The 17,417-nt window shown below is 36.2% G+C and overlaps 1 protein-coding gene across 8 annotated transcripts in view; it reads left to right on the top strand.

Moving 5' to 3' along the window:
• Positions 1-17,417, top strand: part of CFAP70 (cilia and flagella associated protein 70) — a 107,796-nt gene that overhangs the window by 875 nt on the left and 89,504 nt on the right. For 6 of the 8 annotated variants that reach the window (XM_013044312.2, XM_045083472.1, XM_013044313.2 and 3 more), the window contains exons 2-3: positions 870-972; positions 1,934-2,120. In XM_013044312.2, the coding sequence (XP_012899766.1) occupies positions 910-972; positions 1,934-2,120 (250 nt within the window). In that variant the 5' untranslated portion in view covers positions 870-909. Of the gene's footprint in view, positions 1-869; positions 973-1,933; positions 2,121-17,417 lie in introns of those variants that run through there. The other 2 variants (XM_013044316.2, XM_013044315.2) reach the window with 2 other exon arrangements.

Below are 17,417 nucleotides of genomic sequence, written 5' to 3'. Positions count from 1 at the left end.
TATTACAGAAGGTCAAACTGAGGCTCATAGAAATTAGACTTTTGTCCAGGGTCAGGCTAGTGAAGGTCTAATTCATGTGGTACTATTGAAAAGGAAAGGAGAGTAATGTAAAAGATCATTTCTAATGTGAATTTGATAAAAAAAAAATTGTCAGGGTCACTTAGGCCCAGAATGAGCCTGGAGACAGGGTATTGGACAGTGATCTGAGGTATTTGGATGACTGAAAGAGGGAGTACCTGAGAAGAGGCAGAATAAAGCCTGGGGACAGCAAAGTATTGCCTTCTTTTTTATACCACCAGTCCTAGATAGATGTAGCATAGTGTGTCCTCAGTAAACGTTTGAATTGCCATAAGTTCCATTTTGAATTGAGGCAGAAAATCTTTATATCCAATTTATTGTTGAAATTGTGTCATTAGTGTTGTAAAATAATTAGACAGTATCTCTGACTTAATAAGATATATGTCAGAACTTTTGGTGGTGGACTAACCATTATTCTTTGTGGTTGTTTCTTTCCTGTTATATTTTTGTAAAAGTGAGAGATTAACCTATCAAAGAATACCATGAAAGATGGAGGCTGGGGTTGGGAAGTAAGGGAGATGGCATTCCTACCCTCTTTTTCTTGGAATGATTTGTGCTTGATGGATTAATTATATGTGTAAAGATCATGTTAGCACTAACTGATGGAATTCTTCTTGTGACCAGCTCTGTAAAGCACTATTTAGCAGCAAAGTTTGGAAAGGGTACAAAAAAAGTGCTGGACTAGCTATGGCATTTTCCTAGGTTCTCCCTAGTATTGGTTATGTATTGTAATGTGGGTACTTCTGCAGCTATGGTACTTGAGGGGACAGCTTGATTCATTGTATTTACAGAGACCAAAGAAGACCAGAGGGACTTTGCCCAAGTGCTGCTATGGAACAGGTGTCATCAACAGGCAGACCTGTGCAGATCACAGTGACAGATGGATATGACTTGGTAAATTTATTTTTGGAAATTAGAGAAGTTCTTAGTTTATTCATTTTTCTTGAAAGTATATTTGCCTTTGAGTTCAGGTTTCCCTGTTAAACATCTGTCTGCAGGTTGCCTGACGATGTATTGGAAGCACCAACAGGAAGAATGCTTTTGCACCCTCCTATAACACCAGACCTGCTGGTCTTAACATTGCAGTGGCATTTCTTTCTCAGTTTTCCTTTTTGTTAGACTATATAATCAGCAGGTCACATCACTATGTGTGTAAAATACCTGGGAATTTGAGTACTACATTTAATGGGCAAAACAAGAAGTGATTTTTGTTTTTTAGACAGCAGGTCTTTTCTTCTGAAAAAGATCTGAATTCTTCCAGAGTTTCTTTTGTGATTAATTTCACTTGGTTAATTTAAATAATAAAACTACAATATGATGTAGCTTAAAAATTACAAGAATAATGAAATGGCAAAGTATTCACTATTATGAAGTAAAATAGCTCATTCCAAAACAGGATGTAATGAATGATCTCTATTTGTTTTAAAAGGTTATATAAGAGATGTATCTATAAGTGTATGTGTGTATTTTTACACACACATATATATATTCATAGGGAAGACTAGAAAATATATTCTAAAATGTTACTGGTGCTTGCATGTTAGAGTGAGATTATAGGTAATTTGTTTTCCTGTGTGCTTTTCTTACTATTTACAATGTTTCACAATATACTTTTATAAATATAAACATGAAAATTATTTTTAAAAACTCCCTACATAATAGCATTTACATAGAATTTTACAGTTAGCTACAACTAGTTTTGTTTAATGACTTTCTACCTACCCCTTTTCTATTTGTGATATAGCTTGTTAGGAAAACATGGAAAATGCTATTTAGTTCAAGTCAAAATGATTTGCCAGATATGTAGGAAAATTCTCTATATGAGTATAATTGTAAAGTCTCTTTCTGTCAACAGAAAGGTTTTAAAGGAGATACTCCAGTTACTTTTATTCGTGCAGAATTCAATCAAGTGATTTTGGGAGACTCTGCAAAAGTTACAGTTTCTCCAGAAGGAACTGCAAAATACAACTTCACGAGCAGTTTTGAATACAGTCCTGAAGGAGGAATTACTTTAGATGACCTTGCCCACAAACCTGTGTTCTGTAAGTCCTTGTGGTACTAAAGGTATTAATTATGTTGAGTATGTTATAAGGATATTCTGAGATATTTAGTAGCTGTTTGGGAGGACAAATGAACACAGCTTACTTTTCCACCTGGGAATAACATGGTATGGTTTCAGTCCTACCTGCTTTTAGCATCGGTCTTCATGGCCTGCTAATTTTAATCAGTTTGTATCAAAGCCCTTTTGACATTTGACTGAAATTTGCAGCCCTTATCTCCTAAGCTGGGTTGGGAGCTTTTCCTAAATATTCCTATATCTAGGGTTGCCAGATTTAGGGGGAAAAAAAGTAAGAAACGTATATACTAAAAAATTATTCATTGGTTATCTGAAATTCAGATTTAACTGGGCATCTTGTATTTTGATTGGCAACCCTGTCTGTAATTCTGTATACAGTACTTCTGTACACTTTTTATTGAAATTCAGGTCTGTATTTTATTTCAGAATTTCTAGTGCCTAGAAATATCTGGGACATAAAAGGTCTCAAAAAGTGTTTGCTCAATGAATGAATGAACTTTTACAGTTTCTAAGAACACAGTATTATCTCTGACATACTTTGTTCTTACACCTGTATACTAGTCTAAGGCTTTTGTTTTAATCTATACTCTTCATTTTTGTTTTGTTATTTTTTTAGTGGCACATCTCCTGTGGCACCTGCCAAAAACCAGATTCCAAGATCCCAGACCCAGAGAAGTGGGTCCTGGGAATCATACAGTATTCTAGAGCATTGCATTCTAAACTTTTTTTTTTTTTTTTTTTTTTCATAAAAGTCACCTGAGACTCTGGGAGAAAATAGTCCTCAGAGCCCTACCCTAGACTACTAAATTCATGATTGCCAGGGAAGGATCCTGGAGGGAAGCTGCATGTAGGAACAAGTCTCTGGTGACTGCTGGGAAGCACTACTCCAGAAAAGTGATTTATACCTCTGGCCTACCTGGTAATCAGTCACCCATGGAGGCATCCATCTGATCCACACTATCTGATCATTCTCTTCTACTTCTTTCGTCTTTGCTTTGTGCCTCTCTGTCAATCCCAACCCCAAATAAGGGGAGTCAATGTCCTAATTGCGTTCCTCCCTGACATGTTAATTGGGAAAGGCAGAAGAGGACCATTGTTTTAAATGTGTCATTGAACCCATGAGAAAGAGAGGGCCAGCTTTTTGTTCCAGAAGCAAAGCAGAAACTGAAACCCGGAGCTCTTGAACAGTTGGTATTGGTGTGTGGTGGTGTGGGGGGAAAGGGCATTACTCCAGAATCTAGGGGCTTAGGTTTTAGACAAGCTAAGGGGCTTGTTTTGGGCTTTAGACAAGATAAGGGGCTAGGTTTTAGACAATCTAGGGGCTTAGGTCTTAGACAAACAGAGAACTTGGGCTGCTGTAGATGGGAGTTGAGACTGAGACCAATCCCTTTACCACAGGCCAAGACTCTCAAAAAGAATGGACTAGAAAAAAAAAAAAAATCCATGCCCCCTCATATGTATCTAGCCATTGAATAGATGAAAAACGTCTTTCCTAATAAGTAATAATGATAGGGTTATGCCAATCATTAAATAACATATATTTTCTTAATACACACAAGGAACATTTATACAATAGAAACTGACCAAATACTAGACAATAAAAGAAGTCCTTCCATATAACAAAGAAGCAACGGCACACAGACTTAGTTTTCTGATCAAAATACAAGTCAGCAAAATTAGAAACCTGTAACAAAAACATAAAAAAAAGAATCCATTTGGAAATTTTAAGGCACACTTATGTTGATTCATGGGACAAAGAAAAAAATCATAAGAAAAACTATAAAGCATTTAGAATCAAACAATAGTAAAACACCAAATATCAAACTTGTGGGGAAAAGCTAGAGTAATACTTAGAAATACATTTATGTTCTCAAGTGCAGTCATTAGCAATCAAAAAGGATTTAAAATGAAACCTCTGGGGGGAGCCTGGGTTGCTCAGTCGGTTAAGGATCCAACCTTTGATCTCAGCTTAGGTCTTGATCTCAGGGCCACGAGTTCAAGTCCCATGTCGGGCTCTATGCTGGGCGTGGAGCCTACTTTAAAAAAATTAATAAAGTAGAATCTCTGGATATATATACGTTCCCCTATTCCTTTCACTAAGTACAACTGCAAACCTCAGGCTTTTTATGTAAAACAAACATGAGGAACTCTGAAAAGTGGAAAGAAGAAGGAAACATGAGACATGAGGAATGACGTATGGTGAGCTGCCTGGGTTTTATTTTTGCCTTGTATATCCCAGACTTGATGCTGAAGAAACCAGCAACCTGGAAACATGAATGAGTGCAGACCAAAAAAAAAAAAAAAAAAAAAAAAAAGAAAGAAAGAAAAAAGAGAGAGAGAGAGAGATACCTCTACTCTAACTAAAGACCAGAAAATGGGCAGCCTTGCAAGACAAACTCAGTAACTACTCTGCACCAGCCAGACACCACAAACAAAAAAATGTGACCCCACTCAAAATCAAGCAGAATGGAGGACTTAGACTTGTATTCTTGCAAAGCTGAAATTCTTGCCCCAGCTGGGTGGTGGTCAAGAATACCAGATGGAAGAAAGGGCTTCTGTGCTGTCTGGTCATGAACCCTCTCTCTTACCATCAGGTTTTAATGGAGACCACATGGGGAGCCTGGATTTCTGCCCCAATCTGGCAGTAACAAGATGCCATCTACTGTCCACTGGAGTGGTATCAGAGGAAGCCTAAAGTAGGGTTGAGACTTACCATCACCTAGTGGTACTGAGTCTACACCCACTGTGGTATCACTGGAAAAGAAGTGAGGAACCAGACTCTCACTCCTTGTCATCAGTAATGAGGAACTGTCTCCCCGCCCCCCTAGGTATCAATAGAGGCTAAGTGGAGTTAATAGTGGGGGACAATGGGGAAATCCCCCCTCCTTCCTCTGTTGGAGCAGTGTTAAAAAAAAAAAAAATCCAGCTAAAACAGATGGTTTAAGGTCCAGAGTTTCATAACATACAAAAAGTCCAAGATTACATGAAAATCACTCATCATACCAAGAACCTGAAGATCTCAAACTGAATTTTATTTTCTTTGACTATATTAGCATTTTATTTAAAAATTTTTTTATTATACTCAGCCAACATATAGTACACCATTAGTTTTTTATGTAGTGTTCAATGATTCATTGCAAACTGGATTTTAAAAGAAAATCAGTAGATGCTAACTAACACTAAGATAACATATGAGAATTCTTAGACAAAGATTTTTAAAAGATTTTTAAAATAATGGATCAGTGAACAATTGAAGACATGCAAAATAGACTCAGCAGAGAAATTGAATGTCTTAGATACAGAAGATAATGGAAATTTTAGATCAGAAAAATACAATAACTCTTAAAAAAAGCTCAGCAAATGATCTCAACAGCAGAATGGAGGAGACAGGAAAGAATCAGTGAATTGGAAGATAGAACAACAGAAATACCCAATCTGAATAATATAAAAGAAATAAGAAAAAAAATGTGAACAAAGTCTCAGAGGCCTGTAGTACTATGACAAAAGATCTATTGGTGTCATCAGAGTCTCAGGAGAAGAAGGGAGGGGCTAAAAAAATATTCAAAGAAGTGAAAGCCTAAAAACTCACCAAATTTGGCAAGAGACATACACCTACAGATTCAAGAAGCTGATCAAACTCTCAGTAGGATAACCCAAAGAAATCCATATTAAGAAACATCATAATTAAACTTCTAAAAACTGAAGACAGAACAAAATCTGAAAGCAAAGGAAAACATTTAGAATGTTATCAGTTTGTCATCAGAAACCATGGAGGTCCAAAGGGAATGGCATAGTATTTTCAAAGTGATAAAAAGAACTGTCACCCAGAATCCAATACCTGGAGGAAAGATGCGAAGGGGAAATTAAGACATTCTCATATTAAAGAAAACAAAGTCTGAAAGAATACCCTGAAAGAATGACTGAAGGAATTTTTCCCAACAGAACAGAAATAATAAAGAACCTAGTAACACCAGGAGGGAAGAAAGAGTGTGGAAAATAAAAATTGGGATGAATAAAGTAAGTTTTCCTTCCCTTTGAGTTTTCTAAATTGCGTTTGATGCTTGAAACAAGGTATAACAGTCTGATGCAGTTCTACAGGAATATTGAAAAAACATTTTAGGCAGTTATAAACAGGAAAGGTAAAGACACATAAAGGGAGGTAGTTTTGGTACTTCAACTACTGAAATGATGACACCTGTAATAGGCTGTAATAAGTAATGTATATAAAATGCAGTACCTAGAGCAATAACTAAAAAAGGTATACAAATAGATACTCTTAAAAGTATTATAGATATATTAAATATATAATATGTATTATCTATATAATATATATGGATATTATATATAGATAATATATATTATCTATATAATATAGATATATTATAGATATATTAAAATGGAATTCTCAAGAATGTTCTTGCAGTCCACAGGAAAGCAGAAGACAAATGAAAAAGAGAGGACAAACAACCCCAGCAGACTTAAACCGTAACATATTAACAATTACATTAAATATAACAAGAGACAAGAGGTTGCAGAATAGTTAAAAAAAAAACACACACACAACCTAACTATATGCTGTCCACAAGAAGCTCGAAATATAACTCTGTAGTCAGCTATGTAAAAGAATAGAGGGATAGAGAAAGATACATGTATACACATTCATCAAATAAGTGAAAGTGACTATATTAGCATCAGATAAAATAGATTAGGCAAAGAAAATAACCAGAGACAAAGAAGTTCATTATGTAATGATAAAAGAGACAACCCATCAAGAAGACATAGTAATACTAAATATATACATGCACCAAACAACAGCTGCAAAATATGTGAAGCAAAACTGATTAAACTGAAAGGGTGAATAGACAAATCCACAATTATAGTTGGGGACATAAACACCCCTCTCTCAATTTGTAGAATACCTAGATAGAAAATCATCAGGGATATAGGAAAACTCAACAATACCCATCAGCCTACAATATCTAATAAATATTTATTGAACACCCAACAGTAGCAGAATATGCATTCTTTTCAAAAGGCCACAGACCACATATCAAAACCATATTCTGGGTTATAAACAACCTCAACACATTTGAATGAACTAAAATAATGTGTTCTCTGACAACAGTATCAAGCTAGAAATCAATAATAAAAAACAGGAAACTCTCTAAACATCTGAAAACAAAAAGACACCCTAAAGTAATCCATAGGTCAAAGAGGAAGTCTCAAGGGAAGTAAAAAAAAAAAAAATACAGTGAACTGAATGAAAATAAAAGTACAAGGTAACAAAATTTGTGGGACATAGCTAAAGAACTGCTGAGAAAATTAGAATACTAAATGCATACTTTAAAAAAAAGGAAAAGCCTCAAATCAATAACCTGTCATCTCAAGGATTTAGAAAAAGAAGTACAAACAGAAGGAAGAACATAATAAAGATAAAAGCAGAAAGGAATAAAATGAAAAACAATAGGGAAAGATCAATGAAACAAGTAACACACTGGTTATTTGAAAACACCAAAATTGACAAAACTTCAGGAACAGTGGCCAAAAGCAGTGAGTGGGGGGAGAGAAAAGGCACCACAAATTATCTATTGGAAGTGAAATAGGATAACATCACAGATGGTAGACATTAAAAGAATAATAAAGAGAAGAACAACTCTACATACATAAATTTCTTAAGAAAATGGACCAGTATTTTGAAAAGCACAAATCACAACTCATCCTATATAAATAAATAAAGTGGCCCTGTAACTGTCAAGGAAATTGAATTCATAATTTGAAATTTCTGGAACCAGAAAGTCTTACTGAATAATTCTACCAAAAGTTAAAAATAATAACTAACACTAATTGTACACAATCTTCCAACAAATAGAAGAGGAGGAAACATTTAATTCATTTTATGATGCTAGTGTTACAACGATACCAAAACAAGACAAAGACTGTACGCAAATGGAAAACTGGAGACCAGTATCTGTCATGAATATAGACACAAAATTCTAACAAAATACTAGCAAGCAGAATTCAATAAATAAAAAGAATCATACAACATTATGAGGTGGGATTGATTCCAGGGATCCTTGGTTGGTTCAGTATTTGAAAATAAATCAATGTGTTCTACTATATTCATAGTCTAAAGAAGAAAAAGCATATGGTCATATTGGTCAAAACAACAAGTGACAAAATTTAACACCAATTCATGATAGAAACTCTCAGAAAAATACAAATAGAGGGAACTTCAACAGCCTGACAAAGGCTAACATTATACTTAATGGTGAAAGATGGAATGCTTTCCCCCTTAGATTGAGAACAAAAATCAAGATTTGCTCTCACCACTCTTAAAAACATAGAGCTGGAAGTGCAATAAAGTAAGAAAAAGAAATAAAAGACATCTACATCTGAAAGGAAGAAATAAATCTGCTCATATTTGCAGATGACACGGTTCTCTATGTAGAAAATATCAAGAAATGTGCAAAACTTCCAGAAAGAAAAAGATCATAGGATGCAAGGTAAATGCACAAAAGCAATTATATTTCCATATACTAATGATAAATACATGGACACTAATACTAAAAATACATCATTTACTGTTGCTTTTTAAAATGAAAAGTTTAGTGTAAACTTAAGAAAACATATATAGCATTTATGTGCTGGAAACTATATACTGTTGAATGAAATTTTTAAAAATCTTTATAAATGGAGGGACACACTGTACTCAGGGACTCGAAGACTCAACATAGTTAAGATGTCAATTCTCTCCAGACTGATATAAAGGTGAAATGTAATTCTTATCAAAATCCCAGAAAGATTTTTTCTAGATATGGACAAGACTATTTTAAATATATATATAGAAAAGCAAAGAAACTAGAAAAATTAAAAACAATTTTGGAAAAGAATAAAATAGGGTGAATCACTATATTTGATTTCATGATTTATTATTTAACTACATTAATTAAAATTATATGCTCTTAGTGGAGGGATAGACACATAGATCAATGGAAAAAATAGAAATAGATCCATCTAAATATACCTAATGATTTTCTTAAGCTTTTATTTTTAAGTAATCTTTACACCCAATGTGGGGCTCATACAACTCTGAGATCAGGGGTCACACACATTACCAGTTGAGCCAACCAGGCACCCTTGCCCAATGATTTTTGATCAAAGTGCAAGATCAATTAATTGGAGGAGAGGTAGTCTTTTCAACAAATGATGTTAGAGCAATTGAACACCTGTGTGCAAAAAAATGAACCTCGACTTTAGTCTTGTACTTATGCAAAAATTAACTCAAAGTGGATCACATTTAAATGTGAAATGTAAAGCCACAAAACATCAAGGGAAAAAATGAGATAAACTTGAGGATCTAAGGTCATGCAAAGAGTTCTTAACACCAAAAGCATGAGCTATAAAAAAAAAAAAAAAGCTGATGAATTGACTTCATAAAAATTAAAAACTCTTGCTCTGTGAAATACCCTGTTGAGAGGATGAAAAGCTACAGAGTGAGAGAAACTATTTGCAAATCACAATCTGACAAAGCAATAGTATCTAAAATACATAAAGAATTCAAGATTCAACAGTAAAAAATACTCCAGACAAACCAATTAGAAAACAGACAAAAGACACAAAGAGACAGTTGACCAAAGAGAATATACAGATGGCATATAAACATATGAAAAAGTGTTTAATATCATTAGCCATTAGGGAAATGCAAATCAAGACCACAATGTGATAGCACTATACACATATCAGAATAGTTAAAATTGAAAATAGTGAGGGGCGCGTGGGTGGCTCAGTGGGTTAAAGCCTCTGCCTTCAGCTCAGGTCATGATCCCAGGGTCCTGGGATCCAGCTCTGCATTGGACTCTCTGCTCAGCAGGGAGCCTGCTTCCTCCTCTCTCTCTGCCTGCCTTTCTGCCGACTTTTGATCTCTGTCTGTCAAATAAATAAAGAATCTTTTAAAAAAATTGACACATGCCCAATGGTTACAAAATTGTTTAATTATGGTATATGTTAAGCTCTATCTTTAATAGAATGGTTCTCTTAACATAAAAAAGATTAAAAGCAAATGAGTTTGATATTTAACTCAAGAAGTTACTAAAATAACAGAGAACCCCAAAGAATATAAAAAGAAAGAAATAAGAACAAAAATTAATTAATTAGAAAATGAGCACTAGAAAAGAGCTGCAAAACAAAACCTGTTTTAAAAGACTAACAAAATAGACAAACTTCTGGCATGATTGAGCCAAAATAAAACCAAACCAAGAAGACAAACAATGTTAAGAAGAAAATGTGGCTTTAATACAGATAGAGTAGACTTTTGAAAATTATAAAAACAATATTTTTGAAGATTCTGGGAAGGTAGGCAAGTAGGAATTACCAGGAATCTGTCTCCCACCCACCCAACACTTGCACTGCCATATTCTGTCTGATACAACTATTTTGGAGCTCTGGAGTCTGTTGAAGGCTTGCAACTTACAGGGGAAGATTTGGATGGCAAATTGTGGTTTATTTTGGTTAATTTCAGATCTAAACACAGTAGAAGCTGCTCATTCCTCACCTCTCTATACATGTGGCAGGGAGCCATGTATGTGTTCTTCTAGTAACTTGCACACAGCTTGTTGGAGCCAGGATAAGCTAATAGGACATGTCCTTCAAATCTTGTGGATCTGTGCTCTGCTGATTGCTGCTTCTGATCACAGAGGTGCAGACAAAGAGGCTATTAGGTGTTGTTGCACCTCTCTCCATCCCATTATTAGTAAGACCCTTCTACTATTGAAAACACCAAGAGATGTAAAGGCAGCATCTTCCCCCCCCCCTTACCTTTTCTCTTTTTCTTCATTCAGGAACCGCCTTAACAACCAGGACACTTAAAAACAGCTGCAAGTAAGGGGAAAAGCTAGAAAGTGGCCATGCATGTCCAGGGAAAGGCTCAGAAAAGACCTGAAAAGACCTTAAATTTATACCTCAGGCTGACCTTCAGCACAGAGACAGCCTAAAACAATGGCAAATAAAAATAAAAACAACAAAAGACAGTAAACTCTGGGAAAGGGGAGAATCTGATTTCCAGACTTATCCCATTATTAGATTCAAATATCCAAAGTTCAACAAAAAAATCAAAGGGCATACAAAGAAACATGAAAGTATAGCCCATTCAAATTAAAAAAAAAAAATCACAAGAAACAACAGTGTTGGTGAGGTTGTGGAGAAGAAACTCTCATGCACTGTTAGTGAGAATGCAAACTGGTAACAGCCACTGTGGAAAACGCAATGGAGTCTCCTCAAAAAATTAAAATAGATAGGGCACCTGGGTGGCTCAGTTGTTGGGCATCTGCCTTCAGTTTTGGTCATGATCCCAGAGTCCTGGGATGGAGCCCCACATTGGGCTCCCTGCTTGACAGGAGGCCTGCTTCTCCCTCTCTCACTCCTCCTGCTTATATTCCCTCTCTTGCTGTCTGAAATAAATGAATTTATTGCTGTCTTGCTGTGAAATAAATGAATAGAATATTTAAAAAAATTAAAATAGAATTACTATATGATCCCGTAATTCCACCGTTGGGCATTTACCCAAAGAATGTGAAAACACTAATCTGAAAAGTTAGGTGTACCCCAATGTTTACTGTGGCATTATTTATAATAGCTAAAATATGGAAGCAACCCAAATGTCCATCAGTAGAGGAATGGGTAAAGAAAACGTGGCATGTATATGTATGTATGTATGTATATATATATTATATATATACATATATATGTGTGTATATATATATTTCAACCATAAAAAGGAATGAAATTTTGCCAATTGCAACAACATGGATGGATTTAGAGAATATAATTTTTTTAAGAATCTATTTTTTTATTTGACAGAGAGAGACAGTGAGAGAGAGAACACAAGTAGGGTAAGTGCGAGAGGGAGAAGCAGGCTTCCAGCAGAGCAGGGAGCCCAACATGGGGCTTGATCCCAGGACTCTGGGATCATGACCTGAGCTGAAGGCAGCCGCTTAATGACTGAGCCACCCAGTGCCCTAGAGGATATGATGTTAAGTGAAACAAGTCAGAGATAGATGAATACCATATGATCTCACTCATATGGATTTTAAGAAACAAACAAAAAAGAGACAAATTAAAAAAAAAACAGACTCTTAACTATAGAGAACAAGCAGTGGTTTCCAGAGAGAAGTGGGTGGGAAGATGGATGAAATAGGTGAAGGGGATTAAAAGCATGCTTATCATGATGAGCACTGAGTAGTGTATAGAATTCTTGTATCACTATATTGTACACCTGAAATTAATATAACAGTGTATGTTAATTATACTGGAATTAAAAATAAGTAAACAAAAATTTTTAAAAAGGAATATTTCAAATCAACAATCTAACTATACAACATAAGGAACTAGAAAAAGAAAAGCAAAACTCCAAAATCCACAGAAGAATTCATAAAAACTAGAGCAGAAGTGGGCAAATTACAGAGTAAAAAACAACACAGGGAATCAATGAAATCAAAAGTCAGGTTTTTAAGTTTTTAATTTTTAAAAAAATATTTATTTATTTGACAGACAGCGATCACAAGTAGGCAGAGAGGCAGGCAGAGGGGTGGGGGAAGTAGGCTCCCCACTGAGCAGGGAGCCCGATGTGGGGCTTGATCCCAGGACTCTGGGATCATAACCTGAATTGAAGACAGAGGCTCCAACCCACTGAGTCACCCAGGTACCCCTAAAGTCAGGTTTTTTAAAAAGGTTATTCATTCCTATGGAGAGAGGGTGTGTGCGTGTGCACATGAGATGGGGAAGGGACAGAAGGAGAGGGAGAGGGAGAATCCCCAAGCATACTCCACACTGAACATGGAGTCCAACATGGGGCTGGATCCCAGGACCCTGAGATTATGACCAGAATCAAAATCAAGAGTCAGATGCTTAACTGACTGAGCTACCCAGGTGGCCCCAAAAGTCAGTTTTTTTTTTAAAAGATCAACAAAATTGGGCGCCTGGGTGGCTCAGTGGGTTAAGCCCCTGCCTTCGGCTCAGGTCATGATCTCAGGGTCCTGGGATCGAGTCCCGCATCGGGCTCTCTGCTCAGCAGAGAGCCTGCTTCTCTCTCTCTCTCTCTGCCTGCCTCTCCATCTACTTGTGATTTCTCTCTGTCAAATAAATAAATAAAATCTTTAAAAAAAAAAATAAATAAAAGATCAACAAAATTCACAAACCTCTAGCTAGATGGACTAAGGAAATACTTTTTTTTTTTTTTAAGATTTTATTTATTTATTTGATAGAGATCACAAGCAGGCAGAGAGGCAGGCAGAGAGAGAGGAGGGAACAGGCTCCTCGCTGAGCAGAGAGCTGGATGCGGGGCTCCATTTCAGGACCCTAGGATCATGACCGGAGCCGAAGGCAGAGGCTTTAACTCACTGAGCCACCCAGGAACCCCCAGTTAGCCTAATATTTTCACAGCATAATGAGGACTTTCTAAGACAATTCCTTCCTCTGTGTCAAATACAGGGTTATCTATTCCAGTCTTTGGAGGAATCTGGGCTAGTTTCTTAAGTCTCATGGAAGAATTAAGGTCAAGTTCTTGTTTTCTCCCTTCTTCTTCACGCCTGCGCCTCATGTCTTCCTGTTGCTGCCGAATGCGCTCCAGCTGTGCACTTCGACGCACTGGCATCATCCTGGCGCCCAAATCTCCGGGGCAGTCAACAGCCATCTCTCGATGCTTCTGAGGTTCCTGTTATGCAAATTGGAAAGAACTGGTCTCCTATCCTCTTAGTTATAACTAAAGCTAGAAATTAAAGTGGGGATATTACTACCAATTATACAGAAATTAAAAGTATACGTGAGTACTCTGAAAAATCGCTCATCAACATATTGGATAACCTACATGAAATGGACAAATTCCTAGGGACACAAAACTACCAGATTAAAGCACAAAGAAAAAAATTTTTTTAAGATTTTATTCATTTATTTTATTTTTTTTAAAGATTTTACTTATTTATTTGACAGAGAGAAATCACAAGTAGATGGAGAGGCAGGCAGAGAGAGAGAGAGGGAAGCAGGCTCTCTGCGCAGAGAGCCCGATGCAGGACTCGATCCCAGGACTCTGAGATCATGACCTGAGCTGAAGGCAGCAGCTTAACCCACTGAGCCACCCAGGCGCCCAAGATTTTATTCATTTATTTGACAGACAAGAGATCACAAGTAGGCAGAGAAGCAGGCAGAGACAGAGAGGGGGGAAAGCAGGCTAGCAGGGAGCCTGATGCAGGGCTCAATCCCAGGATCTTGGGATCATGACCTGAGCCGAAGGCAGTGGCTTTAACCCACTGAACCAGCCAGGTGCCCTTAAAGAAAGAAAATCTTAATAGAACTATAATTATAAGGAGATTAAATCAGTGATTAAAAAATTCTCTCAACAAAGAAAAGTCCTGGGCCTGATGGCTTCACTGGTGAATCCTACTAAATACTTGAAGAACTAATCCCAATACTGCTGAAACTCCTCCCCCCCCCAAAAAATGAAGAGTAGGAAATATGTCCCAGCTCATTCTCTGAGACCAGTATTATCCTGACACTAAAGCTAGACAAGGACAGTATAAGAAAACTACAAACCAATATCTCTTATGAACATTGATGCAACGATGCTCAACAAAGTACTAGCAAACCAAGTTGAACAGCATACTAAAAGGATTATGCACCATAACCAGTGGAATTTATTCTTGGAATGCAAGAATGACTCAACATAAAACTCCATCCATGTAACACATAAAATAAACAGAACAAAGAAAAAAAAAACCCACATGATATTTCACTTGATAGAGAAAAAGCTTTTGACAAAATTCAACACACTTTCATGAAATAAACACTCAGCAAAGTAGGAATAGAGGGAAACTACCTCAAAATGATAAAAGCCATATATAAAAATTTCTCAATGAACACTTTACTCAATGGTGAAAGACTGAAAATATTTCCTCTAGGAACAAGGCAAGGATTCCTGCTTTCACTTCTTTTCAAAATATTAAAAGTTCAGGCCAGAGCAGTTAGGCAAGAAAAAGAAATAAAAGGCATCCAAGTTGGAAAGGAAGAAGTAAAATGATCTCTGTTGCAGATTATATGATCAGTTTTATATATGATTATGTGTAGAAACCTTAAAAAGATTACACACACCCCAGCATAAATAATATAAATAATTTTGATAAAGCAGCAGGATATGGGTCGCTGGTGTGGCTCAGTCAATTAAGTGTCTTACTCTTGATTTTGGCTCAGGTCATGATCTCAGGGGCGTGAGACTGAGTCCCATGTCAGGCTCCATGCCCAGCACAGAGTCTGCATGCGTTTCTTCCTTTGCCTCTCCCCTCCATTCTCTAAATGAATGAATGAATGATTGAATGCATAAATAAATAAATAAATAGTTTTTAGAAAAGCAGGAAAAGGGAGCTGAGGGAAATTGGAAGGGGAGGTGAACCATGAGAGACTATGGACTCTGAAAAACAACCTGAAGGTTTTGAAGGCGGGGGGCGGGAGGTTGGGGAAACCAGGTGGTGGGTATTAGGGAGGGCACGTATTGCATGGAGCACTCACTGGGTGTGGTGCAAAAACAATGAATACTGTTATGCTGAAAAGAAATTTAAAAAAACAGGATACAAATTCAGCATACAAATATCTGTTGTATTTTTATATACAAACAGTGAGCAACATGAAAAGTTATAAATCAATTCCATCAGAAGGAATAAAATACCTAAGAATTAACTTAACCAAGAAGACAAAAGACTTGTACAATGAAAACTACAAAACATTGCAGAAAGAAATTAAAAATGACACACATAAATTAGAACACATTCCATATTCATGTATTGGAAGTTAATATTGTTAAAATGTCAATACTACCAAAAGTGGTTTATAGATTCAATGCAATCCCTATCAAAATCCCATGATTTTTTTTTCAGAAATAGAAAAATCAATCGTAAAATTAATATGGAATCCAAGCAACCCCCCAAAGAGCCAAAATGATCCTGAAAAGGAGCAAAGTTGGAGGTCTCACACTGTTTTCAAAGCTTACTACAAAACTAGAGTAACCAAAAAAGTATGGCATTGGCAAAAAGACACATATAGAACAATGGAACAGAATAGAGAGCCCGGAAATAACCCCTCACACATAGGGTCAAACGATTTTTGACAAAGGAACCCAGACCATTTAATGAGAAAAGACAGTATTTTCAACAATAGATGCCAGGAAAACTGGATATCCCTATACAGAAGAATGAACTTGGATTATTACCTAACACCATATATGAAAATTAACTTAATATGGATTAAGGACCTAAATGCAAGACTGCAAACAATAAAACTCTCAGAAGAATATATAAGACAAAGCTTCATGACATTAGATTTGGGAATGATTTCTTGGATAAGATACTAAAGGCACAGGTGAAAAAAAAGAGAGAGAGAGAAATTAGAGGTGCTTGGGTAGCTCAGTTGGTTGAGCAACCAACTCTTGGGTCAGTTTGGGTCTTAATCTTGGAGTCAAGGAATCAAGCTCCCTGTCGGGCTCTGCAGTTGGTGTGGAATCTGCCTGAGATTCTACCCCACTGTGTACCTCCACCCACCCCAGCTCACACTCACTCTTTCTAAAATAAATAAAATCTTAAAAAGAGAGGGAGAAATTGGACTTAGTGAAAATTTAAATATCTTGTGCATCAAAAGACCTATCTATGAGTAAAAAAGCTGCTCACTTATATGATTTGCAAGTCATATATCTGATAAGGAATTAGTATTCAGAATATAACAACAAAAAAACCAACATGATTCAAAAATTGGCAAAGGACTTGAATAGACATTTCTCCAAACATCTACAAATGGCCAATGAGCACATGAAAAAGTGTGCAACATCACTAATCACTAGAGAAATGCAAACCAAAACTATAATGAGATATCAACTCATACCTATTTGAATGGTTAAAAAAAATAGAAAACAACTGTTGGCAAGAATGTGGACAAACTGGAATCTGTATGCACTTTTGGTAGGAATGTAAAATGGTATAATTGCTGTGAAAGCTAGTCATTCCTCAAAAAATTAAAAATAGAATTATAAGTTTTACTTATGGGAATATATCCAAAATAATTGAAAGCAGAGTTTCAAAGAAATATTTGTACACTGATGTTCATGGAAGCATTATTCACAAAAGGTAAAATATGGAAGGAGTCTACATTCTGTTGACAGAATGGATAAGCAAACTTGTGGCACATATATATATATACAATTGAATATTTTTCAGCCTTAAGAAAGTCAGGC

Source organism: Mustela putorius, unplaced genomic scaffold (genome assembly GCF_011764305.1).
Source record: "Mustela putorius furo isolate JIRA1106 unplaced genomic scaffold, ASM1176430v1.1 tig00000698_pilon_pilon_pilon, whole genome shotgun sequence".
Lineage (NCBI taxonomy): Eukaryota > Metazoa > Chordata > Mammalia > Carnivora > Mustelidae > Mustela > Mustela putorius.
The sequence above is the reverse complement of the archived record's forward strand: the minus strand, read 5'-3'. Positions and strand labels throughout refer to the sequence as shown.